This window comes from Anguilla rostrata, chromosome 17, assembly GCF_018555375.3.
Source record: "Anguilla rostrata isolate EN2019 chromosome 17, ASM1855537v3, whole genome shotgun sequence".
In the NCBI taxonomy this organism is placed as follows: domain Eukaryota; kingdom Metazoa; phylum Chordata; class Actinopteri; order Anguilliformes; family Anguillidae; genus Anguilla; species Anguilla rostrata.
In genome coordinates, this window is record NC_057949.1 from 15150324 (window position 1) to 15178271 (window position 27948).

General features: G+C 45.9%; 1 protein-coding gene across 2 annotated transcripts; it reads right to left on the minus strand.

Moving 5' to 3' along the window:
• Positions 1-5838: 5838 nt before the first annotated feature.
• On the minus strand, positions 5839-27584 carry si:ch211-51c14.1 (protein kinase C and casein kinase II substrate protein 3). 2 transcript variants are annotated; one of them, XM_064315525.1, is made up of 10 exons: positions 27461-27584; positions 21052-21125; positions 19081-19237; positions 15687-15922; positions 14641-14796; positions 13362-13537; positions 12715-12835; positions 9500-9570; positions 8181-8260; positions 5839-7917 (listed from the first exon to the last, which is right to left on the minus strand). In XM_064315525.1, the coding sequence occupies exons 2-10, from the start codon at positions 21112-21114 to the stop codon at positions 7805-7807; spliced, it is 1173 nt and encodes a 390-aa protein (XP_064171595.1). In that variant the 5' UTR covers positions 21115-21125; positions 27461-27584; the 3' UTR covers positions 5839-7804. The 2 variants fall into 2 exon arrangements, with proteins under 2 accessions (XP_064171595.1, XP_064171596.1); XM_064315526.1 differs by lacking the exon at positions 8181-8260.
• Positions 27585-27948: the final 364 nt, after the last annotated feature.

Genomic DNA, 27948 nt, shown 5'->3' on the forward strand with positions numbered 1-27948 from the left:
GCAGTGCCCTTCAGCGTTATTACTGGTGTGTGTATGTGTGCGTGTGTGTGTGTGTGTGTGTGTGTGTGTGCGCGTGTGTGTGTACGTGTGAGTGACTGTATGTGTGTGTGTGTGTGTGTGTGTGCGCGAATATGAGTGACTGTGTGTGTATGTGTGTGCTGTGTCATGGGGTATGCTGTGTGTGTGTGTGTGTGTGTGTGTGTGTGACTGTGAATGAGTGTGTGTGCATGTGAGTGTGTGTGTGGTTTGTGCTGTATCATAGGGTATGCTGTGCGTTTGTGTGTGACTGTGTGAGTGTGCGTATGTGTTTGTGTTGTATTACGTGGCATGCTGTTTGTGTGTGTGTTGTATCATGTGGTATGGTGTGTGTTTGTTTGTGTGTTGTATCATGTGGTGTGCTGTTTGTGTGTGAATGTGTGTTTGTGTGTGTGTTGTATCTTGCAGTATGCTGTTTGTGTGTGTGTGTGTTGTATCATGTGGTATGGTGTGTATTTGTATGTGTGTTGTATTATGCGGTTTGATTTTTGTGTGTGAATGTGTGTTTGTGTTGTATCATGCAGTATGCTGTTTGTGTGTGTGTGTGTTGTATCATGTGGTATGGTGTGTGTTTGTGTGTGTGTTGTATTCTGCAGTGTGATTTTTGTGTGTGAATGTGTGTTTGTGTTGTATCATGCAGTATGCTGTTTGTGTGTGTGTGTGTGTTGTATCATGTGGCATGGTGTGTGTTTGTGCATGTGTTGTATCATGTGGTGTGCTGTTTGTGTGTGAGTGGGTGTTGTGTTGTATCAGTATATTCCTGTACTGCAGATCTCTCCCTGGTTTCTCCCAGACTGTGCACGGACTGATGTGCAGCTGTTCTGTCAGGTTGTCATAAATTCTTTATTGCAGGCTTGCTTCTTACAGTCTACTGTGCAGCACTAGGCTCTGCGCTGTAGTTCTGTATACTGTTGTGTGTGTGTGCGTGCGTGTGATTGTGTGTGTGTATGTGTTGTATCATGTGGTATGCTGTTTGTGTGTTTGTGTTGTGTTATGTGGTCTGCTGTGTGTGTGGGTTGTATTATATGGTATGCTGTGTGTGTATGTGTGTTGTATTATATGGTATGCTGTGTGTGTGTGTATTATATGGTCTGCTGTGTGTGAGTGTTCATCAGGTTTTGAGGTTTTTTCTTCCTTTTATCATAATTCGTATTTCTCTCATCTGTCCATTTTCAGTTCCCCTTGAAACATTCTTTTCTTGTCATCTGTTATTCTTTTAATTAATTAAACATGTCTGTGGCTTTATTTCCTCTCTAAAATGGCAGACCCATTCCTAAAACAGGAATTTGGAACAAGAAGTGTGCATGACTGTCTGTCTGTCTATCATGAAGCATTGAAGGCTACCAACATTGGCAGCACATTAACCCTTTGAAGCACAGGCTTTATGGAATGTTCTTTCAGAATTCCGAGTCAGTGTTCTAGAACTCCGTTGCTTTCAGTTCCCAGCAGTGACTGTTACATCAGCATTAGAATGTTCAGCTAAGAACATTCTAATCGCATATTTGTGATGTCACGCCATAAGGGTTAAAGCGCATCAAGGTCGTCACCTTGTCTTACCTTTTCAGAAGCAGCAAACCCTGAACAGGCAGACTGCCTGTTTGTCTGCCTGTCTGCCTGTCTGTCAGTCTGTCTGCCAGCCTGCTTGTCTGCCTGCCTGTCTGTCTGTTTGTCAGTCTGCCTGCCTGTCTGCCTGTTTGTCAGTCTGTCTGTCTGTCAGTCTGTCTGCCTGTTTGTCTGCCTGTCTGTCTGTCTGTCTCTCTGTCAGTCTGTCTGCCTGCCTGTTTGTCTGCCTGTCTGACTGCCTGCCTGTTTGTCAGTCTGTCTGTCTGTCAGTCTGTCTGCCTGCTTGTCTGCCTGCCTGTCTGTCTGTCTGTCCGCCTGTCTGTCTCTCTGTGCGTGCGAGTCGCGCAGAATGCCTGGGGCACGAGTTCCGACGCTCTCGTTACCGCTACCCCCGGAACAGAGAGAGAGAGAGTGGGGCTGGTGGAGCAGCAGGGTGGGGGGGTGGGGGGTCTTGCTGTTTCCATGACAACGTTCCCACCGTGCAAAAAAAAAAGAAAAAAAAAAGAATCATTTAGTTGGAAAGACATTTCATCCAGTTCAGTGAGCTGAGAACGGGAGGGGGGGTGGGGGGGGGGGGGTGGTTGGGGGGATTGGGAGCCGGAGACCAAGGGGAAGTGTTCCTTAGCTGCTACTTCCAATTATACTTCCACAAACTGCCCTGACAATGATTATCATTTAAAATACTACCGCGACTGTCGCAAATGATGGCAATCCAAAGGCTTCTTATCGCTGACGTTGCCATTAAGTGCTTGTTGACAACATACAGTGAGCTCCATAATGTTTGAGAACAAGACATATTCCTTTCTTGATTTGGCTCTGCACGCCAATAATTTTAGATTGGTGAAATTTCTATAAATTCACATGTGGTTAATGTTCAGATTCTCAGCTTTTATTTAAGGGTATTTTTATAGACTTTGGTTTCACTGTGTAGAAATTACAGTACCTTTTATACATAGGCCTTTGACTTGGTCTGTTATTGGTGTTTATCAACATGAGGACCACACCTGTGCCAGTGAAAGTCAAGTAAAATATTATGAGACTAATAAGAAGAAAAAAAACATCAAAGACATTAGCCAAACCTTAGGCTTACCAAAAGCAACTATTTGGAACATCATCAAGAAAACCGAGAGCTTGTGAGTTCAGTAATTGCAGAGGGCCTGTTGGGCCAAGGAAGACCTCTACAGTTAATTACTGAAAAATTCTGGGCGGCAGTGTAGCACAGTGGGTAAGGAACTGGGCTTGTAACCGAAAGGTCGCAGGTGCGATTCCCCGGTAGGACACTACCGTTGTACCCTTGAGCAAAGTATTTAACCTGCATTGCTTCAGTATATATCCAGCTGTATAATTGGATGCAATGTAAATGCTATGTAAAGGTTGTGTAAGTGGCTTTGGGTAAGAGCGTGTAATGTAAATGCCTGTAATGTAATGTAAATCAATAACACAATCTGAATCCAATTGAACACGTGCGTCATGTGCGTCAAACATAAAGCAACTAGCTCTAAAAACAAGTAGGAGCTTAAGATGGCTGCAGTACAGGCCTGGCAGAGCATCACCAGAAAAAACACTCAGCACCTGGCAATGTCTATGAGTCACAAACTTCAAACAAACATTTCATGTGAAAGATATGCGACAAAGAACTAAAAAAAAAGCGACCATTTTCACTTACATAACATTAATATGTCCCAAACATTATGGTGCCCTGAAGTGGGGGGTTGATGCATAAAAAGTGCTGTAATTACTACACGGTGAAACCAAAATGCAATTAAATAATAAATGCGTTAATAAAAGCTGAAATTATGCACCTTTATCACATTGTTTCTTTACAAATCTAAAATTATCTACAGAGCCAAATTTTTTTTTAAAAAGCCTTTGTCCCAAATATTACGGAGGTTACTGTAACTGGTAATGCGTGAGGCTTTCTGTGTCAGTGAGAAAATGGCAAGATTTTTAAAATAATTGAGGTTTACACTGCGGCCTGTTCTGGGGTTTTTGTTGGCTTCTAAACGAAGGGAATTCTCTGCCACGGTTGTCTGCACAGTCCCTGTACAGAGCGGCGGGAACGTCGACTCCGGTCGTCTGTTCTCCTTCAGCGGTCTTTCTAAAAAGCCCGTGCGTCTCTCTGACCGAGCGACGCAGGTCTCCTGGTCTGGTTCCCTTCGCCTCGCCGTGGACGGAGCGCAGGTGGCGAGTCCAGCCTGTTATGTGATGGTCGGGTGGGTGTCTCAGTTAGATCCCACGACCGCGTGAGGGCTCTCCGCTTCCTCTCCGCTCAACCTGGAGCCAATTACCTGAGCCCGAACGTCCCACGCTGCCTCCGCCTTGACCTTTCGGGGGGTGCCCGAGACTGGCGAGCCTTCGGTCTTCCTCATTAGGAGCCCAGAGCCTGAAGGCATTCCAGGTGTCCAGACCGCCAACGCATATGGAAGGGGGGGCGTGGGGGAATGGGCCTCATTCACTTACTTTTGTTCTTAAAAATGTTACTATGAAAAACCAATATGGGATTAAGGATATGTGCGCAGACCGTTGTTTTGGTGCATATCTCGGGTGTATGAGATGATGAATGCTGACAGTTTGCAAATTTCATGCATAATCCTGTTCATTTGATTAGCATGAGGAAACAGCCTTGAACAAATACAGACGAGAAAAAAAAATGGCGAATGCTGAAATGTTCTTACGTACAGCGTACGATCAAATGGGATCATACACATGTTCCGTGAATGAGGCCAATATTGTGCCCTCTTCTTAGATGTAGACTGTGCTGTCATCTAGTGGTTATCCCCAGCATTACATCATGTATCAAAATCAGATTAATCCAAAACTGGGTTCTGCTACTTTACTGCTTTTTTATTGAATTTATTTTTTGTTGGGTGAGGTGGGGTGTGGGGGGGCATTCATTTTAAAGGCTAATCGTTTATCTAGATATATAAAGGCATAGAGACAAATGCATATACAAATGGTTCCCCCAATTTTCATTATTTATACAGAACAGGATGTACTATAATGTGTTTGTCTTATTTTGTAGTTAATTTGTTTTTGGTCGATTAGGCTGTTGATGCATTTAGCTCTGTAATGTGCAAAGACAGTGCTATTAAAGTTCAGTGAAAGAAAACGTCATTGAGGTAGTACGTTTTGAACTTTTCGAAATAAACTTTTAGTAAAAGAGTTCTTATTCGCTGGATTAATTCTGAGACAGGTATGTGTTGATTGTGTTAACTTGGGGGAAGCGGAATGCTGTGGTCTTGTGATTAGTTTTCTATCTCGCGTCTCCACTCTATCGTTATACTGCTGATGTTCTCCGAGGTATCTGATCTCTCCTGATCACATGCTAATTGGCCCTCATCCCTCCGTTCATGAAGCTAATTGAATTTCAGTTCATGAATTGAAAATGGACATAATGCTCAACGAGGTTTAAGCGATTCTCAATTTAACCGAAACAAACTGAGATGGAATTGACCCCCGCGTTCGTACCCGGCTCAGTGGTGCATGTGCAGCCAATTTAGCATGTCTCCCTCCACAGAGAATACTGAGAGGAGAGACTGTCCCTATAGACACCCCCCCCCCCCCCAAAAAAAAAAAAAAAAAAACACACACACGCACGCACGCACTCACACACAGACCCCTGCTCACCCTATCCTGCCTATTATGGGTGCCAGGCATATTCACTGATACAATAAGAGCTGTCCTCCCCCAGGGGAAACACAGGCATATTCACTGATACAGTAAGAGTTGTCCCCCCCCAGGGGAAACACAGGCATATTCACTGATACAGTAAGACCTGTCCTCCCCCAGGGGAAACACAGGCATATTCACTGATACTGTAAGAGCTGTCTCTCAGTGGAAGGTCAGAGTTCATTTAGAGTGCATCAGGATATCTGTCAGCAGACCACTTACCCTCTGTACTGTGAATGTGAGGATAGTCTGTCAATGCACAAAAAATATTTCACCTCTTTTTATATTTTAACTCTCCTGCATGTCCCTTAGAATTTTTAACAATCATGGTACATTCCAAATTACGATCATATGAATTAAGAATTTAGTTCCATATTTAGGTAAAAATAGATGTTTCATTTAAAATGGGTTAAATTACTTCATATAAAACATTTGACCAATGTCTGCCTCATAAGTGGATTCTAATTTGGATAGTTATACAAAATGTGCACAAATACATACAGTATGTGGTATATGTATGGATTAAGATGCATAAATACAAATTATAAGCACAAAAAAAGAACAGGAAAATTATCTCGTCCATTCGATTTAATAATCTTCTTACAACATAGTACTTTTAAATCGTGTCTTGCTAATGTTGGTTGTGCCAAGGTGAACGTGCCAAGGTGAATGAAGAACACTGTGGAAGACTCCCTTCCTCAAAAATTTTTAAAAAAAATAAATCCATAGCAGAGAACCGCAGCTGCGAATTAGCTGTCCGTAGTCATGACGATGAACGCATAATGCTAATTATAATGCTAACTACAAAATTGAAATAATCCCATACAGTACACTCCCGTTTTATGACTCGAAAATCAGGTACTCAGTTCCAATGGCCCAAAACTTACAAAGCTTTGCTCACAACAATTTAATCCACGGACTGCAGTTTAATACTCCGCCAAACCATTGTGCAACAACATCTAGCCTTTAAAACCTCCCTTGTGCGAATGCATTAAACCAGTGTTTCTCAACCCAGGTCCTGGGGACCCACTGCCCTGCAGGTATTAGATGTCTCCCTGCTCCAGCACACCTGATTCAGATGAACGGGTCATCATCAAGCTCTGCAGAAGCCTGATAACGACCCGTTCATCTGAATCAGGTGTTTTGGAGCAGGGAGACATCTAATACATGCAGGGCAGTGGATCCCCAGGACCTGGGTTGTGAAATACTGCATTAAACTATGTTGAAGTCATTTTGCGAGCCCAGAAAAAAAGAACAAGAGCTTATGTCATGGACAAATTGACACACATACTGAAACGCAAGCATAAAAACACTGTCTTCAAAGCTATGCAGTGCAGGTTTTCACGAAAGCTCATAATCAATATAGCACCTACTTTAACGATAAAAGTCATAACTGTGGCGTTCAAACATAGTGAAAAACTGTGATTGGTTCCCTGGCTCTCGATCCCTTGCTGGACCCGTTTGAAAGCCATTCCTCAATGGGGGAAAAAAAAAACACTGGTAATAAAAATGTGTAATTAGCATAACTGTACATCTTAAGATGTTACAAGTTACTTGTGTAAATCTGTGCAGAACATTGCGTGCACCAGTAAAGTTGTGCTTCCAAGAATATTTTCAATAACAGCCTGTGTTGTTGACATTGCTTGAGAGCAAAGATGAGCATTAGAACAATCTGGAAACTTAGTCATTGACAAACTGGATGGCAGGTTTACCAGTTGCTAATTAGCTGTCCGGAGTTCTGGTTCGGGAGAAAAATTTAGCAACAGTAACAGCATGGTTGTAGGTGGTCAAATGACTGTGATATAGCCATAGCCGATTAACTCATTAAAAAACGTCAAGGCACATTAAGACCATGTTAAATAAATAGGCTAGTTACCTAGCTTACATGGAAGCCAAAAGCAAATCAAAATGCCCTTAGTTACTCGTTAAACTCTAACATTTGGAGAGCCAGCCACGTTAAGTGTTAGATTATACCCCTTTGGGGAACCCTTGACCTCTCTGTTCACACTCCTCCTCACTCTTTTTCGAAGGGCAGATCTGGTGTTGATTGTTGTGGGGAAAATACCTCACTGCAGCTGGTGTCTTCATTGGTCTGTTGTGTTAGCCAATGCTACAGTAGTGAGCAACTCAAGTTTGGTCTTGTTGAGTCTGGCAAGCCTCAGCAATCTCCTATCAAATCAGTACGCAAGCACACTCCTCATTGTATGAGCAGGGGAGACAGTTCTGTGTTTTTTTCTCAATTAATACAAAAATTTCCTCTTTTTTAAAAGTGACATTAACTGACTGTTTTTGCATGTGGGTAAATCTCATTTAAACGAAACCTCCAATGGAGACACACGCAGACCAACGCAAGGGCAGACATGCAAAATCTTCCAAACCGACCCGCAAAAATCCAACTGAAGAAATAAAGGCACTGCAGTGTGTTCAGGTAAACAGAGCGAAGCTCGGGGGAAAAAAAAAAAACCACTTCTGAGACTCCAGGCCCCAAGGGTTTAATCGCTTAGTATCCCCCCCCCCCCCCAGTGGCGAGTTTGAGTTACAGCACAACTTCTATGTAATTAGCCGGGTACAAGCCTTCCTTCCCATCATCCTTGATCCCCCGACACCAGCCCTGGTCGTCCTCATCTTCAATCTTCAGGAACATCTCGCCTAGACGAAGGAGAGGAGAAGACCGCCAGAAAAAAGTGTTAATAATCCACACGCACGCACAACAACGGGAGATATACAGCAACTTAACATCGCATAACAAACCAGGCGGGAACAGTGACAGACGTGAGTGATTGTGCAGCCAGAGAATAACACTTTTTTCTGGTTCGTGACGGCCCCTTAAAAGGGCAAGGTTATTTTCTGGGGCTGGGGGGCCAATTACTGTGAGTGGGAAGCAGATGGAAGTGTGAGCTGTGTTTATGGACCTGCTTTAAAGGAGAGCTCGTCCGGTTCCTGTCCCACGTAGTCATACAGAGCTCTAACTTTCACTCCTCCAATCATCACGCTGGAAAGAGGACAGAACGTGAGGGGGGGGGGGGGGGACGCCAAACACACGCGTGCGCTACACCAGTGGTTCTCAAACTCAGTTCTCATGTTCATATTTTGTGCTACATTGAGCTATATTGCAACCAATTACAACACAAACCTACAAATTGCACCTGCACTATTAAATAGGTTAACCTAGTTGTAAAAATTCAAGACTGAGGTGAATCAATAGGCTCCTAAGTGTTGAAGGTGGACACCTGACCACTAAAAAGAACCATCTGGAAGATAATAAAGAATTCAAAGACAAAGCAAACAGTAACGTGCCAGATCTGCACAGCGCTAATAAGTTTAGGAAAATTTTGAAGAAATGAAACATGAGTTTGGGCGTCACCGTGGTAGCACTGTCGCTTCACAGCAAGAAGGTCGTGGGTGCAAATCTCGGCTTGGGGCCTTTCTGTGTGGAGTTTGCATGTTCTCCCCGTGTCTGCGTGGGTTTCCTCCGGGTACTCCGGTTTCCTCCCACAGTCCAAAAACTAAATTGCCCGTAGTTATGAGTGTGTGAGTGAATGGTGTGTGCGCCCTGCGATAGATTGGCGGCCTGTCCAGTGCACGCTGGGATAGGCTCCAGCAACCCCAGTGACCCCGCTCAGGATAGGCGGCTATAGATAATGGATGAAAACATGAGTTCAACAACCAAATTAGGAACCTATCAATTAACCTGTCTTTCTTTTGATAAAAAATACTAGTTTTTATGTAATTGTTTGCAATATCGATCAATATAGCACGTTATGAACAAGGGGATTGTATTCTTCATGGCATGCACAGCTATTTCTGGCATAATGTGGTTTAAGAGAGTAAATAATCCCTCTAAAGCATGAAATGCAGCCGATTAAGAAAAATTAACAGCTTGTTGAAATTCTGGGATTGCAATTGTGGTTGGAATGAAAACCAGCATACACAGGGGCCTCCAGGACTGAGTTTGAGAACCACTGCGCTACACGACACAGGGGAGGGGCGTGAACACACACCGCGCACACGCGTGTGCTAGGCAACACAGGCGTGAACACACACCGCGCACACATGTGTGCTAGGCAACACAGGCGTGAACACACACCGCGCACACACGTGTGCTAGGCAACACAGGCGTGAACACAAACACTGTGTTTAATTAACCAAACAGCCAGCAGCGGTGAGCAGACACATGACAATGTTTAGCTTCTAGATCCTTCTGTAAGAGAGGGAGCACGGGTGCATTTACTTTCTCTCAAGTGGCTCTTTCACCTCCATCGGCCTCTTCTCCTTCTTCGGCTTCTCTACGGGAGCGTAGTCCTGACAGAAACAGGGGAGGGAGGGAGGGAGGGAGAGAGTGAGAGAGAGAGAGAGAGAGAGAGAGAGAGAGAGAATCAAGACTATCATACGACTAGAACATTTTACTTCCGCCAAATAAACACGATTAACACAAGCCCATGGAATTAATTTGGAATTAATCTAATGAAGTCACGCGTGCACCACAGGTGTTTATCAAAATAAGTCTAAAATGTATTTCTGTGATGACATTTTTACGACTGAACTTTAATATCAGGGTGTAGCACAGACATTGCACACTACAAAAGTTAATTTATCAACAGCCTGATCCACTGATAATAAATAAAATACGCAGATGACAGTTTTAGCACAAACTAAGAAAAATATACTATACTGTAGTATATCCCAGAAATATGTCTTTCCATTACACACAAGGGTTATTAATATTTGTTTTAGCGCTCTGATCTTCTGCATAAATAATGGAAATGAAAAACTCTTACAAATACAGTACACTACACTACACACTACACTACATACCCCATGAGTAAAATCCAGAATTTAGACATCTAGAGGGGCAGAAATCTAGCTTGAGAGATGTTTTGACATAAATAGACTGGGTTAACCCCAATATAGCTCAGGTTTTGCCCAGATAGCCTAGCTATGTTCTAGTCGCTTAGAAAACTCACTTTTCAACCAAATGTAGACGAGTCTTCACCTGAATGCCTAGAGGGCGTTTCACCCATTTTTCACCACAAAAATATTTACTGGGTTCATTGGTAAATAAAACAATTTAGCAACCTCGTAATTTTAACTTGCACTCAACATTATAATGCCTAGGGTGTGTCCAATCTTACGCTGCAGGTGTGTGGGGTGGGAAAGATAACATGAAGTTAACTCTCATGAAGCTGTTAGTTGTTTTATTGGATTACATACATTTGCCCCTGAACTAGATATTCAAGGTGAAATAGGGTAGGCACCATGCCTAGGTGAACAAAAATGTGAAATACCGGAAGGTTAAAGGTTTTTAATGGTGACGCCAGGCACCCTTGGTTTGTGGACGTAAATGCAAGATTTTCTGACTTAGATATATTTGGTAATAATCTACGTATACAGTAGTATTAATATAATCAAGCATGCGGTACAGAGCAATGGAAGAAGGAGGCATGGAATAGACCAAATAAAGTCTATAGAATACTGCACTGAACCCTCTGTTGGTTGTAATTTGGGAAGAGGGCAAAGGTCAGTACACAGCGGAAAACGGGGTACCTTGCCTCTGCTACTTGAGGTCGGAAGATTTAGGGGTCTGGCTGAAGAACAGCAGTTACACTAAGTGACTCAGGAGCGACGGCGATTTGAGAGAAACTATTTTCAAAAGTAAACAAACGAAAAATCCAGATTTATTTTGGGCTGCCGGTGAATCGATGTTAAAATGGCTTTTTCAAGAGGAGGCTTTCCTTTCAGCAAAATTTACAGCTAGTGCCTGGAGTGTCGTTTATGTGTAGAAGTCGTGAAATATATCGATTATTATTAATCATGAGTTCTTTACTAAGAATGAATGTGAGGAATTGTAATAATCCTTTTGTTATTCTTCTCTGGGCCCTGTCTCAAGTATGGATTTGTATGAGTTAAGGTGGCTTTTAAGCCCCTGTGGGCTGGGCATCTTTATGATGTAAGACTCTAAAATAAATAAAAATCAACTCAATCAAAAATCAGTACAGCATACTACACTACATGCTACACTACATTAGCCTATTACAGCACTACACTACATTAGACTATTACAGCACTACACTACTGTGGTAGGGTGGGCGTGGTTTTGCGTTGGCTGCAGAGAGAGAGTGGGCGGGGCGGCTCTCGGAACTCTGCGCCACGGCTGTTGGGGTTTATTAATCAGCACGGATAGTTAATTGTTTGATTGATTGACAATGTGCTGATTACCTCGACAGTGAGCCTGGACGTTTAAAAGCTGCTCGACAGAGAGAGAAGCGAGAGAACTGGAGGAGGAAGAAGAGCTGACGGGCAGTCAGCCGTGAATTGAAAAATATACATCTTGTATTGTGTATTGCGAACAGAAAGCCGCGTGGCGGCCGAAAAATAAAGAAAGACGCAGTCGCGTCCTGAAAAAGAACTTGTCTCTCTCATCTCTCAAACGAGCGGTAGCACTCGGCTTGCTACAACTACATACTACATTAGACTATTACAGCACTACCCTACTACACTACATTAGACTATTACAGCATACTACACTACATGCTACACTACATTAGCCTATTACAGCACTACACTACTACACTACATTAGACTATTACAGCACTACCCTACATTAGACTATTACAGCACTACCCTACTACACTACATTAGACTATTACAGCATACTACACTACATGCTACACTACATTAGCCTATTACAGCACTACACTACATTAGACTATTACAGCACTACACTACTACACTACATTAGACTATTACAGCACACTACACTACATGCTACACAACATTAGACTATTACAGCACTACACTACATGCTACACTACATTAGACTATTACAGCACTACACTACTACACTACATTAGACTATTACAGCACACTACACTACATGCTACACAACATTAGACTATTACAGCACTACACTACATGCTACACTACATTAGCCTATTACAGCACTACACTACATTAGACTATTACAGCACTACACTACTACACTACATTAGACTATTACAGCATACTACACTACATACTACATTAGACTATTACAGCACTACCCTACATTAGACTATTACAGCACTACACTACTACACTACATTAGACTATTACAGCACACTACACTACATGCTACACAACATTAGACTATTACAGCACTACACTACATGCTACACTACATTAGACTATTACAGCACTACACTACTACACTGCATTAGACTATTACAGCACTACACTACTACACTACATTAGACTATTACAGCACTACACTACATTAGACTATTACAGCACTACACTAATACACTACATTACACTATATAACAGCACACTACACTACACACTGTATCCAGTCCTGGTTATAGCCCAGGGACTTGTACTGTATGTGGTATTTTAACACCTCCAGCTGCAGGCAGGGGTGGAGGGGTGGGAGGGCGAGCGAGCCGGCGAATCCGGGCGATCCGGGCGTACCTGGAACTGGGGCCAGTCGGTGGGCATGCCCGGTCCGCGGTGGTTCCTCCACCAGCGCAGGTCCTCCTGCTCGTTTATGGACATGATGACGTGGTGGAGCTCGCTGTACACGGCCTTCACACTGCGAGAGACCACAGGCACCGAATTCACCATCACACACACCGGCACGCTCCGACAGGCGATTCAGATTCAGACCGACCGACGGGGGGCAACCGTCGGCACCCCCTGCTCCCGGTACGTTATCTACCCACACAAGCAGCCGATCGAGCACATCACACCAAAGAGGTAAAGGAAAGATATCTACGCATAACATGGCAGAACGTAAAAACACAAGCCAGTGGATGCAGAGTGGAATACTAAATGGTAAATGGACTGCATTTATATAGCGCTGTTATCCAAAGCGCTTTACAGTTGATGCCTCTCATTCACCCATTCACACACACACTCACACACCAACGGTGAAAGGCTGCCATGCAAGGTACCAGTCAGCTCGTTGGAAGCAATTAGGGGTTAGGTGTCTTGCTCAGGGACACTTCGACCCTCCGACTGCCAGACAACCGCTCTTACCTCCCGAGCTATATCAGTATTTGTTGTCTGTGAGGTCTTACTAGGGCGGGTCAATTTGAAATGCAGGCGCGTTCCTCTACCTGTCATTGTTAGTGATGTCCAGGTGTCTGTGTATGGACAGGAAGGCTTGCTTCAGGAAGCTGATCCTCTTCCTCTCCTCCTCTTGCGATTGGTCGAAGATGCACTCCATTTCCTCCATGTAGCGGGGGGCGTACCGCGACACTTCCTCCAGCACCTTCTCGTAGCGCAGGCGCATCTGGAGAGAGGAGGCGTGAGCGTCGCACGAGCGTGACCCCGCGACCCCGCACACGAGCGTGACCCCGCGACCCCGCACACGAGCATGACCCCACGACCCCACACACGAGCATGACCCCACGACCCCACACACTCACACACACACACACACACTCTTTCTCTCTCACTCTCTCTCAGTCAAGCTGTGGCAATAAACTTCATATTCTGCAGCCAATTGTGCTGAATACGTTTCTCTACATTATGTTACTATGATTGTTTTATTAGTTAATGTATTTTGTTTATATGCTTTGTCTTAAAACTCCCGTACTCCACTCCTCTTTCTCTCCCTCAGTGAAACTAGCTGTCAGTGGGTTCTGATACACTCTTAAAGTGCATGATAGAGTTACAGTGCCTACAGTTTCCTTTCACATGAAGCGTACTGGTTTTTGCGACTCTTACTGACAAATTTCTTTGTGTCACGCCAATTTTTATTTGATTTTCTTCTCATGCGACACCTTTAAACGGCTGCTGTTCTGCAGATTTATGCTGCTTTGTCACGGTCTAGCTTCAAAGCACACGGTGCAGATCAGTTTATCATCGTCAATTTTGAAGTGAATGGGAACTTCCTTGAGCTGTTCAAGAGACAACAGCCGTCCATTCAAGTTCTGGGTGCATATGTGAGTGGACCCGCCCTGTAATGTGCTGTAATATTAGACTTAATGTGGTATAATGTGAAGTGAAGTGTAGTGTTATATAGTCTAATGTAGTGTAGTGTGTAGTGAAGTGTAGTGTTATATAGTCTAATGTAGTGTAGTGTGTTGTAATATAGTCTAATGTAGTGTAGTGTGTAGTGTAGTGTTATATAGTCTCATGTAGTGTAGTGTGCTGTAATATAGTCTAATGTGGTGTACTGTGTAGTGCAGTGTGCTGCAATAATCTAATGTAGTTAGTGTGTAGTGTAATGTGCGGTAATATAGTTGACTGTAGTGTAGTGGAGTATGCATCATGCCTGTGTGAAGTGATGGAGTGATTTATCAGTATCATACAAGTAAAACATTCACTAGTGCAATATCAAGCAAGGCCATAACCTAGCTCTCTCTCTCTCTCTCTCTCTCTCTCACTCACCTTCTTTGTCTCCTCCTCAGTCTCTTCCCTCTGCTCTTGTATCTTCCTCTGCTTCTCGATGGCGATATCGGGGTTCCCCTGGGCGTGCGCCTCCCGGTCCCGAGCCGCCTGCTCCTTGCGGGCCGCCTTGTGGAAGTTCCCCCGGGCCTTCTCCAGCTGGGGCCCATCAAATGACAACAGGACTAATGACCTCACAGCACTTTCCCTTCACAGATTTACATGAATTCCATTTCACATGGATCTCTGGGTAATGCAGTTCTTTAAAGTTTTGTTCATCTGTCCGGAGCTCCTGAGTAGTACCGTGGAGACATTGTGATCTTACAGGCTGAGAACTACACTCTACGCAAATTAAAGATCCCTGGGAAATGTAGTTGTGCCTTATACAGAACCTTGTAACAGGTAACAATGACAGGAGTTCTGCGGGGTGATTGAATGTAATTGGCTAGTGTCACCCAGGGAGGAGGGGTTTCACTCAGGGTCAGAGTGGAAACAAGACTCCACACCTAATGGCTTTACCTAATCCAACTACATGGTGGTGCTATAGAGGTCCAAATACGAATATTCAAAACTTCACTGCTGCATCAGTACCCTAAGTTGATGGCATTGTCCGCAATGTCAGTTGGAACAAACATACGTATGTAATGTTGGTGTCCACCCTCATAGAGACTCAGTGTTTGCTGTTGCTGATGTTGCCTGGACCCCGGGAATCTCTGCTTGCAGCTGTATTGTACTCTTATATTCTAGATGTGCTGAATGGCCGGTTCTCCTCATTATGTTTTGTTTTAAAAACAAACGTCCTGCTTTGGAAATGGTGATGGTACACTCTCAGAAAAAAGGGTACGATTCAGTACCTAGAAAGGTACAATCGCTTGTCACTAATACATTTAGAGGTACAGTTTTGACCTTGTACAGAATTTCTACCCTTGTGTACCTTTATTTCTGAGAGTGTAACAGCTGGGGCTCCTGTTCGAAATGGAAAGTGTGAGCGAAGAGGAGAAGTGGCGAGTTTGCGTGCGTGTTGCGTGGAGCGCGCTCAGTGGTGTCACCTTTTTCAGCCTCTTGGCCCAGGGCTTCTGAGCTCTCGAGAAGCCCGACTCCAGGTCCTGCGACTCGCGGAAGCCGCAGAACATCTTCTTGTGGAAGGTCTCCTTCTGCCAGGTCTTCACCCGATCGCCGTCCTCCGACACCAGGGACTTGCAGATGGAGGAGTGCAGCTCGGAGAGGCGGTCGGCCGAGGTGAGGAAACACTGCCAGGCCTGGAGCAGGGACCCGTACAGCGGGCCTGAGGGAGGGAGGGAGGGAGGAGGAGGGAGGGGGGAGGGGGGAGAGAGAAAGAGAGAGGGGAGGGAGGAGAGAGGGGAAGGAGAGGGAGGGGAGAGGGAGAGGAGGAGGAGGGAGGGAGAGAGGAGAGAGAGGGAGGAGGAGAGAGGAGAGGGGGAGGAAGGGGGGGAGGGAGAGAGGAGAGAGGAGGAGGAGAGGGAGGAGAGAGAGGAGAGGGAGGAGGGGAGAGGAGGATAGGGAAGGAGATAGGGAGAGAGGGAGAGAGAGAAAGGGGGGAGAGAGGAAGGAAGAGAGAGGGAGGGAGAGAGAGAGAGCAATGTACAAATGTATTTCATGCCAATAAAGCATTTTGAATTTGAGAGAGAGAGAGAGAGAGAGAGAGAGAGGGGGGGGAGATAGAGAGGGAGAGAGATACCAAGGGAGGGAGAGAGAGAGGGTGGGAGGGAGGGAGAGAGATGATATAACTATCATCATAAAGCACTGCAATACCAAGAGCTGAACACAGAAAGGAGGTCCCTCAGCCTGCTCGTCCTGAGGCTGAGTTCACTAACAAAAACTAAACACTTATAACACTTGTCAGCATTACCTCAAAGGACCCTATTTTCAAATGGTGCATGGGCGCAGTACATGTGTGCATTGGCCATGGCTACTGAATGTGGGTATTTTCGTAACCAGAGGCGAGGAGCGCACAGCTCCAAGCGCACGGCACAGGTGGAAAATGGGCTGGATTAGGTTGAATACATTATCGGTGGGTGTGTTGCAGCCAGTTGCATGAGGGACGACCAGTGAGGCACCATCTCTGCTATTTGTGTTGTTAGTTTCTGTTCTTATTACTGTCCGTATTGGTGTTTATCATCCAATTTCTAAGTTGCCTGCAGGTTTCCCTCCCTTGATGCATTCCATCATATTAATTATGTTTCTTATGTGTTGCTGTTAGTTTCTTTGGCAGAATTGTTTATATGCAGTCACAACAATAAAGCATTACTGAATTGAAACTGAGTTGAGAGAGTGAGTGAGTGAGAGAGAGAGAGAGAGGAAGAGGGAGGCAGAGAGGGGACAGAGAGAGAGAGGGAGAGAAAGGGAAATTGTGAGGGAGGGGGAAAAGAGCGGGATGAAGAGAGGGAGGGAGGGAGAGGGAGACAGATGAAGCCATAATCTCCTCTAAGATTATTTAATTCTGAAGATGCTGGTTATGTGAAAATTCCATGTGTATCTAAAATTACAATGGGTGATAGAGCCTTCTCTCATAGAGCTCCTGTTTTATGGAACAATCTCCTTATAAATATGCAGGCTTCAGACACACTTCTTGTCTTTAAATGTAGCCTTAAAACTTACCTCTTTATGAAACCTATAGTTAACCATTCCTGTAATCCTATATCCTGTTAAACGGTATGCATGGTCTGAGTTAGCCCTGCAGGGTTAGCATATAAACTGAAATCGGTTGGTGCTCCAGTAGGAGGGCTCTCAGTAGTGGCTGCCTTAGCCATAAAAGGTTATGCACTGCTGGTCGTGGATTGTATAGTAGCTGGATGAAGCTTTAATCCCAGTGTTTATTTTAGGTGTTTGGCACAGAGACTACATTTACTCTGTGTAGTTTATAGTGTCTAATCCTCTGTTTCTTTTCCGCTGGGGCTCCTGCAAATTCTTGCCCTGAGTTCACAGGATCGCTGCAGCCTTGACTCCTCCCCCTGAGTTCACAGGATCGCTGCAGCCTTGACTCCTCCCCCTGAGTTCACAGGATCGCTGCAGCCTTGACTCCTCCCCCTGAGTTCACAGGATCGCTGCAGCCTTGACTCCTCCCCCTGAGTTCACAGGATCGCTGCAGCCTTGACTCCTCCCCTGAGTTCACAGGATCGCTGCAGCCTTGACTCCTCCCCTGAGTTCACTGGATCACTGTAGCCTTGACTCCTCCCCCTGAGTTCACTGGATCGCTGTAGCCTTGACTCCTCCCCCTGAGTTCACTGGATCACTGTAGCCTTGACTCCTCCCCCTGAGTTCACTGGATCACTGTAGCCTTGACTCCTCCCCCTGAGTTCACAGGATCGCTGCAGCCTTGACTCCTCCCCCTGAGTTCACTGGATCACTGTAGCCTTGACTCCTCCCCCTGAGTTCACAGGATCGCTGCAGCCTTGACTCCTCCCCCTGAGTTCACTGGATCACTGTAGCCTTGACTCCTCCCCCTGAGTTCACTGGATAGTTTTTTCTCACCACTGTGAGTTTTTATTTAGCTCATGTGCTTGCTATTTGGGGGTTCAGGCCTGGTTTTAGCTCTTTCTTGCCTGTTTTCTGCTATGAAGTATCTTTGTGTCTGTCCTCTGTAAAAAGCACTATAAAAATTCATTTGATTTGATTTGATGATGAAAAAGGTACAAAGAATGAGGGAGAGATGGAGAGGGTATTAATGAGGTTGAGAAAGGGAAAGAGAAGGAGGATGAGAGAGATAGGAGGGAGAGGGTGACAGAGGAAAGAAAGGAAGGAAGAGAGAGGGAGGGAGAGAGAGATAGGAGAGGGAGGGAGAGGGTGACAGATGGAGAGAAAGAAAGGAAGGAAGGAGTGAGGGAGGGAGAGAGTGAGACAGGAGCGAGGGAGGGAGGGGGTGACAGAGGGAGAGAAGGAAAGGAAGGAAGGAGAGAGGGAGGGGGAGAGAGACAGGAGGGAGGGGGAGAGGGTGACAGAGGGAGAGAAAGAAAGGAAGGAAGGAGAGAGGGAGGGAGACAGAAAGGAGCGAGGGAGGGAGAGGGTGACAGAGGGAGAGAAAGAAAGGAAGGAAGGAGAGAGGGAGGGAGAGAGAAAGGAGCGAGGTAGGGAGAGGGTGAAGAGGGAGAGAAGAAGGAAGAGAAGGAGAGAGGAGGAGAGAGGAGAAGAGAAGGACGAGGTAGGGAGAGGGTGACAGAGGGAGAGAAAGTAAGGAAAGAAGGAGAGAGGGAGGGAGAGAGAGACAGGAGAGAGGGAGGGAGTGGGTGACAGAGGGAGAGAAGAGAAAGGAAGGAAGGAGAGAGGGAGGGAGAAAGAGAGAGTGAGGGAGAGAGAGAGAGAGACAGGAGAGAGAGAGGGAGAGGGAGAGCGAGAGAGAGAGAGAAAGAGAGAGTGACTCACAGCTCGTAGCTCAGAGTCGGGCGCCCACGTGGCGACCGCCGCTCGCAGAGCCGCAGTACTCACTGTTCTCCACCAGGGGCTTCCACTTGCTGCTCCAGTCGCTCAGGTGCTGCGCGTACTGCCGCTCCACCCGCGCCCGCTCCTGGAAGCAGGCCACCAGCTCGTTGCACACCTGGAAGGAGCCCTGGGTCCGCTTCACCGTGCGCTGGTAGTTACCCGGCTGCGCGAGAAAGAGACCAGAGGGCGCCGCGCTTAAAGAAGGAGAGACGTGGATTTTCACAGTGAATTGTTGCCTTAATATTACATTTGTTTGGCAGACGCTTTTATCCAAAGCGAGGTACAATAAGCGCATACCGAAAGGTCATTGGAGCAACTACAAATCACAGGTCCGATAAGGTACAATACTCATTGCGTAACAGTTATTCATAGCCATGAACACATTAAGTCAAGTTCACACGCCAGCAAGCACAAGCTAGGTCAGAGAGTAAGTCAAACTTGACAACATGCTGTGACATCACGATAATGACAAAAGTGCAGTATAAGTGCTGGATGGAGGCGCGTGTGTAACATGAAAGTGCTACGGGAATAAGGTAGAAGGGTACACGTGATAAGAGTGATCCTAGATTGGGAGTGCCCTGCAGAGTAGTGATAGCTAGTCCAGGAACAGTCTGAAGAGATGCGTAGTAATTATCTATGGAAAGTTTGTCACGTGATATGTCATATGACATGAATCAAACTCGGCCAGCCTGCCCTTTACTATATTAAAACTGTGTACAGTAATGTTTTATTGTTATTAATAACAGTGCTGCTTTCAGCCAATGTGGATGATGGATAAGGGAACAGAATGACAGAAGCAAGAAGAATTGCTGTTTTGAGCGATGTTTCTTTTTAAGACAGTGTAATCTTATTTTTCCAACATAAAGTGCTGTTCTGGCTATAAACTCCCGTGCTGTCAACCCAATAAAATATGAAATATGAAGGGAAAGTGAAAGAGAGAGAAAAAGAGAGAGAGAGTGTAACAGAATTTCCTGAGTGGGTTCCTTTGTTTGTGGATGTGGAATCTGGCAACTTGGTCTCTATTTTCCTGGCAATCTCTCTCTCTCCCTCTCACTCGCTTTTGTATGCTTGAGTCTGTGTGTGTGTGTGTGTGTGTGAGTCTGTGTGCGTACGTGCGTGTGTGAGTGTGCCTGCTTGTGTGTGTGTGTCTGTGAGCATATGTGCGTGCGTGTGTGTGCCTGCACGTGTGTGTGTGCGTATGTGCGTGTCTGTGTGCCTGCGTGTGTGTGTCTGTCTGTGTGTGTATCTGCGTGTGTGTGTGTGTCTATATAAGTACGTGCGCGCGTGTGTGTATGCCTGCATGTGTGTGTGCGTGTGAGAGAGAGAGAGAGGGTATCTGATATCCGAATTCTCCCAGTGAAAGCAGTCTGAAGACAGAGGAATATGGAGGATTTCAGCGTGTAAATTTGAGCCCCAGTGTTGGCATTTCCAGTCACAGGGTCACAGAGCAGCTGCATAGATAATCCAGCATGGCTCCGCCCCCTCGAACCCGTCAGACGCACTCCAGCTCGCCCGAGCGTAAAGTGAAAACAGCCGAGGAATCTCCGGCCGAGCCAAGAGCAACCTAGAGACGTGCCAGCGTGCGGTGGCCAGCCAATCGCAGAACGGCGACACACGCCGGGGAACGCGAGCCAGCCAATGGGAGGGAGGCCCGAGAGGAGAGACAGGCATACAGGAAGTGTGACAGATGCATCTGTAACCCAGCAGCTGGCCAGATGAGATGGAGAGGAACCAGAGAAGAGCAGGTAGCCAATCAGAGGCAGAGAGGGGCGTGGTCACAGCTCGGTGGACGTGACAGGAGCAGGACGACCAGGACAAGAGGGTTTTCCATTTGGTCACACAGCTTCCTCTCTCTCTCTCTATCTTTCTCCCTCTCTGTCTCTCTCTTTGTTTCTCTCTCTCTCTCTCTCTCTCTCTCGCTCTCTCTCCCTCTTTATCTCTCTCTACCCGCTCTCTCTCTCTCTCCCTTTCTCTCACCATCCAGAAGCTCTCGTTGTTGGTGTCCTCCAGGAGGGCCGTCTCTTTCAGGATGGATGACATGGCGGAGGCCCCTGTGACAGAGAGAGAAAGAGAGAGAGAGAGAGAGAAAGATTTTTATTTTATTGCCCTTCTGACGGAGAAAGCATCTGACACTTCTCTGAGTTTCGAAATCACATGGCGTGCACAAGACTGTCAACCATTCAGTCAGTCCGCTTTCATCAGCACTAAAGGCGAATGATTTCGACGCGAAGCACGACCCACAAACTGACCCCCGAATAAAGACAGTAATAACCAGGCTCCTAGCGTAAATGGTCTGTGCGCCCATTTAGGGCCACTTGTTTGGGGACACCAAAATCCTAGAGCCATAATGGCACCCTGACGAAGGCCTTCAGAGCATCAACACAAATTCTGAACAAAGAGAGCATTTATTGTAACAACAACAACAACAACTATAATTTCAATAATAATGATTATTATATTATTATTATTATATTATTATATATTATTATCGATATTATTATTATCGAGAGAAAGAGGGAGTGAGAGAAAAGATGAGAGAAACATGAAGAAACCATTCGCACGTTCATAATTAGAGATGTGATTCTAGAAAACTGCGCACACTAGACAAACATGTGGGACTGAGATTAAACTCAATAGGCAGCTTCACCTTAGCAGCGAGCAGAAAGAAAGAAAACTAGTCAGAGAGAAAGCCACTGAGGGAGATTTTGGATTCTTTGGATAAACAAACCTTTATTATTCATTTCTTACAGTGGCGGTAGCTTTGCCTGGATTACAAAACCCAGTCAACGCAGCTCAGCCATTTTTTCTTTTTATGTCATAACAGAACAAAAAGAAAAGTAAAGGTCAACAGCCCATCATCTCCAAACTGGCAAAGGAACACCTCCCCCACACACACGCACACACACGCACACACACCCACACACAGTCTCCACAGACACACACAGCATGTTTCGCAGAACCCTGGTATGTCATTAATTAAAATCTGATTCGCAATTCATTTTCAGCTGTGCTGCCATCACACATCCTTTCCAGGATCAGTGGAACCAGCCCCAAGAACAATGTTCTTCCCGGTTCTTCCAAATACACAGTTTTTCCCAATCCAGACGTATAATTCAACAGACAACCTTCCATCCACTTAGTAACAACACTGCACTTTGGCCCCCCCAATAAAAGATGAACTCACCCAACTCCTGAAAAAAACTACCCAGCAGTTTAAAAAGGCCCCTCAATCAATCATTCCAGGAAGAGATGATGCAAAGTCGACTCCTGGCCACAGAAAGAGCACTCCCTCCTCACTGCTGGGTTACTGAACGGAACCCTGTAGAACCGGCGTTCTGTAAAACGTCTTTGGGAACGGAGGGAACCTTCTGACGGCACCACCGGGCCACGCCTGGGGCACGCCCATTAAAACATGACGTCCAAAAGAGAAATGACATCACAGAAACAGCTAACTGAGCCCAGAGGCGCCCTGAGAACACTCTCTCTAAAAACAGCATACGGAATGGGGACTGCAACGTCCCAAACGAGGACAACTGCTCATTCGCCAATCAGATCAGACAAAAAACAGAAGCACGTGACTCACTGGGACACACTCAAAAGAGTTACAAAACAAACCCAGTGCTACCAGACCCTAAAATGACAGTAAGTAAAGGCACTGACACTGGTGATTATTTTAAAGGCATACTGTACTATGCAGGATTTCTATCCTTGCTTCGCTCCTGTGTTTACAATCTGTTCTCAACCCCGCCTACACCCCGAAGATGACAAAGATCACGCACCAGCAAAATAACTAGATATTTTGCTCTGACTAGCAATGTTGGTAGCTTTATAACATCATATTGCAGCCAGTTGGAATCGTGTCTCTTTCAAGAACATTCATGCCAGTCGAGTAGTTCCAAGTACGCCAAAATGGTCAACTGACTTAACTTAACTTCCACTTCCCTGTTATACAGAGCAAAGTTACGGGTTAGCTATCATTAGCTTAGTGGTGATGGGACAGGCATATGCTAGCCACTGCTAGCCCAGCACCGGTGGGTTTCTGTTTGCTCTGTGTATCTATTGCAGCAAAGCCGTAGGCCTCTCCCGCCATGTCAGCAGATCGGAGAGGTAGCCGAGAAGACCTCCTGTCTGCGGCCGACCAGCTAATCTCCATGGCAACAAAGGGACACAACCACACATTCACCTACGGTATGAATTTAGTGAAAGATGCAACGTGTCTCTCTGACCACAGATATTGATCTATAGTAGTGAAAATACAGTCGCATCTGAAAAAAAAAACTTATACATGATAGCAGGATTTTCTGGTGGACTCAACCCTATTGCCTAACTAGCAATAGGCAGCTAGCCCACATGAGCTGAGAATAGTGGACTGGAATCGTATTCTCTGGCCTTAAGTTGTTACTTAAATCCTTGAGTCGTCACGGCCAGCCAGCTAACATGGCCAAACATAACTGAATTCAGTCAGACTAGCTAATAACAGCAGCTTCCTAACTTTACCGGATGCTGACCAGCCACTTGGTTAGAGTTAGGAGCCACGAAGGCGACACTATCCTTCTAGCGGTAACACAGCTGAAAATGCACTGCAGGCAATCCATAGAGACAGCTCATAATGCGTCACACAGTGAAGACCACGCTCACGATTGGTCAAATCAATCTGTCGCACTCCGCAGAGTTACTATTAGCAGGCGGTGGATTTACAAGATTGTAAAAATGCTGAAAAGCTGTTGGGTGGTGGACTGCACAAATAACAAGGCCAAGAGCCCTCTGAATCCATTCATTACCTAACCCGCTTACTCCTGGTTCAGGGTTGTGGGCGAGAGGCAGGAACACACACTGTGGATAGGTCGCCAGTCCACACATACAATCTTTGGACTGTGGGAGGAAACTGGACTACCCCGGAGAAACCCTACGTGGACACAGGAAGCACGCTCAAACTCCACAGTGATTCTCACCCAGGACTGTGCTCTGAACCACAGAGCCGCCCACTGCACCAGCCAAGGACCCCGATGTGAAGTGTTATGTGCTCCCGTGCAAAAACAACAAGCCAATGAGGTGGGAAAAGTGGATTCTGGCCATTAGACATGAGGGGGAAGAAGGAAAACTGTGGGATCCTGAATCAAGGCACGTCTGTATTTGTAGTAAGGTAGCCATTTTGTCACTGCTAAGTACTTATAATTTTAATTAGCTGTAAGAGGCTTAGCTTTAATTAGCTTTAATTAGCTGCAGGGTGTGATGTGGCATGTAACGTCGCTATCTAGTTACATGTCACATCACGATCTAAAGAAACAGATTAAACAAATATGCAAATGACCATTTCTGACAGTCTTGCATATCTGTCACATCACATCCTAAAGAAACAATGTTAGCTGACTAATGTTATTGTGATAGCTGCTTTTAACTGCCATTAGCATCATCACTTCGGGTTGCTATTGGTGCATTGGTGTCCTGACCCCCGCCACTGCCCCCCTCACATTTGGCCTGTCACCATTCCCCATCATCCGGCCCCGCCCAAATCCACAGGCTGTGGCATGGACATTCTCAAAATGGCAGGAGTACACCACAGCAATGACACAGGCCTGCAAACAGGGTTCGAATTACGGGGGTGATTGGGGGGGTCTGACCCCCCCTAATTAAGACTTGGACATCCCCAAAAGAGGTAAAAACAACAGGTCGGGGGGGTCGAAACATTTATATATCCTTCTTACCTGTAATTGTAAATATTACAATATATTTCCCATCAATGGCGTCACTAGTGAGGGGGGGGGTGGGGGGGCACCTCAATCCCCGTCGAACACTGCAAATGCGACTGGGCATTTATATAGTAGATCACAGAAAGACAAGGCAGTCATGGAGCGCGAATGATGGGCAGAGTAGGGTGGTGTGTACAGGGTTTCCAGGTCTGGAATCACTCTGAACCGGACAACACGAATAGCCGGAAGCCTACTTGTGAATGAGGGAGCTGTCTGAGCCAATAGCGGATCGGGTGGGCGAGGGGGGTGGTGGGCGAGGGGGGTGGGGGCAGGGGGGGGATTGGGGGGTTGTTATGGTTGATATCCCTCAGAACATTTCCCAGTCCAGGGGAAGAGCAATCGCCACAGATCACGGACCGACAAACTAACAACAAGTTTTCTCTATCAGTTACTCAGACCAGACATTATATTGTCCAGTTGGGACCCCAAACCAGACCTTTGACAACTATATATCATATATATATATACCCTATATATATTGCTGTACAGTTGCACAGACAGGCAGCCATGAAGGGAGATAGAGTAGCAGGTTGTTAGGGTGGGGTGGTGTATACAGTATAGTGTACATAGCTGTACAGCTGCATAGACAGGCAACCATAAAGGGAGATAGAGTGGCAGGTTGTTAGGGTGGGGTGGGGTATATAGTGTACATAGCTGTACAGCAACACAGACAGACAGACAGAAGAGTGGATGTTTGCTGTCAGGAGGGGCGGTCTGCTACAGTGTGGCTGAATATAGTCCGCAAGCAAGAGGCCTGGCATTCCTTGGCAGGACTCGGACGAAATGCCCGCACCCAGACCTCGCCCGGCTGAAATTCTACCCGTCCTAAAATAAACGAGGGGTAAATGGCAGCTCTCCCTCTCGCTGGTGCTTGGTCCCGCTCGGCCGGGGGGGGGTGGGGGTGAGATGGGGGGGTTGGGGGTTGGGGGGACGTGACTGTCTCATTCTCCCCCTTAAATTCGGTAGGAGAGGACAGGACATACCCTCAGCTGATTCATCAGTGCGTTTACAGAATTACCCAGCAGGCCTCACTCTGTACACTGCTAGGGAGTCATATTACAGACCTTCATATTTTTAGCATTATAAATGCTAACATGCAAACATGTTATGCACACATGTACAGTACACACCACCCCTGCACAGGAAATACTGTTTCAGAAAAACAGTTCTGCAAAGACCATTGGAGGAAATAACCTGACGTGGTAAAACAATGCTTTATATCATACAGTTACAGTATGTTATCCATACTATCCATAAATCTCTCTCCCTCACACACACAAACCCACACACACTCACATGCTCACAACAAACACGCACACACACACACACAACAAACACACACAAACACACACACGCACACACACACACACACGCAACATACTCACACACACACACATAAACCCACACACACTCACATACTCACAACAAACATGCACACACACAACAAACACACAACAAAGACATGCACACACACACACACAAAAACACACACACCCACACATAAACCCACACACACTCACATGCTCACAACAAACGCGTGCATACACACACAACATACTCACACATACACACAAACACACACACAACATACTCACACATACATACACACACACATACACACACACACAAAACATACTCACACACACACACACACAAACACACGTCCTCTGTATCATGGCTGTTTCTCCAGTGCAGTCATTTTTAGGGCTTCAGTCCATCAGACCAATCAAAACACACGTAAGCCAACAGGGTAGCGCCGCCTCTCCCTCCCAGTAAGAGTAACGACACAGCTCATTACTCCCAAACCTTTAACCCAGCTTCCTGTTCCTCTGTCCACTGGCTCACCTCTAGTGAGTGTGTGTGTGTGTGTGTGTGTGTGTGTGTGTGCGTGTGTGTGTGTGTGCACACACGTATGTATTTGTGTGTGTGTGTGTAAAGCTACATTAAATACGTACCGCTCAATTGAAATTGAGCACAGTGGAGGGAATTCGGGGAGAGGCAAGATTAATCCCACATCACTTCCTGAGTCTGACCTCTTCTCCAGCACTGATCTGTGCTCTCCTATGCTAGCTCTGATAGACCGTGCGCATTATAACGCGCAGGACTTACTGTACGTCTGTGACACAATGGCACTTATTGTTATTTAGCGTTTTACTGTCATCGAATCCAAGTTGCAAGAGGTCATTTATTCCGCGCCTGATTTACTGTCACGATAGTCGGCGATATGAAAATATTTCAGATAGCCGTGTTACGTCTACCATTCTTCAGTAGGATAGTCTTCTCTGCGAAGCTAGACAAGAGTGCGCTCACAATGCAAACCCCAAAATTTGTATTGTACAAATGGAAAATTCCAGCGGCTCATGAAGTTATTTATCTGTCTCTTTTGGAACGATCCCCCTGTCTCTCCCCCCCCCCAACCCCCACCCCTCACATTACTGCCCCATTTGGAAAGTTGTACAGAGTTCCCCGCACATGCTCCTAAAGCATGAACTATACACAGTATGCAAGACAAATGTGCGCAGAAACCGACAGCAATAACTGCTTTTTGGAATCTGTCTCCTCTGTTTCCTCAAATGAAATGCTTTCTCATTCAGACATACACAAGTCGCTGTTAGAATGGCAAAACTGCTTCTTACCTTTCACTCCGCTCCACTGTTTGCGTCGTTGCTCTTGTTCCTCGACTTTTTAAAAGTAGGTCTCTCTCCCTCTCTCCCTGTCCCTCCCTCTCTCTCTCTCTTTCCTTTTTTGCTGTGGTCTTTTGAGCTGGTGTCTGTCCCGTTCCTCTTTGCTCACTCCTGCTCTCAATTTCTCTGAATCACACAATCAAAGTCAGATGAGGTGGTTCTCTCTCTCTCTCTCCCTCTCTCTCTCTCTCTCTCTCACTACCTTTCCATGTCTCTTTCTCAGGGCAGTGTTAATGAAAAGTAATGTCGAGGGCACTTAGCAGAGTAATGATGTTTGTACACAGGGCAGCCATAGTATTTAAACCTTTCAGGGTTACAGCTAAGGCACTGATAATGTTCTTCAGTGTCCTGCTGTGTCAGTGAGCCTGGTTGTGTCACTGAGTCTGGCTGTGTCAGTGAGTCTGGCTGTGTCAGTGAGCCTGGCTGTGTGAGTGAGCCTG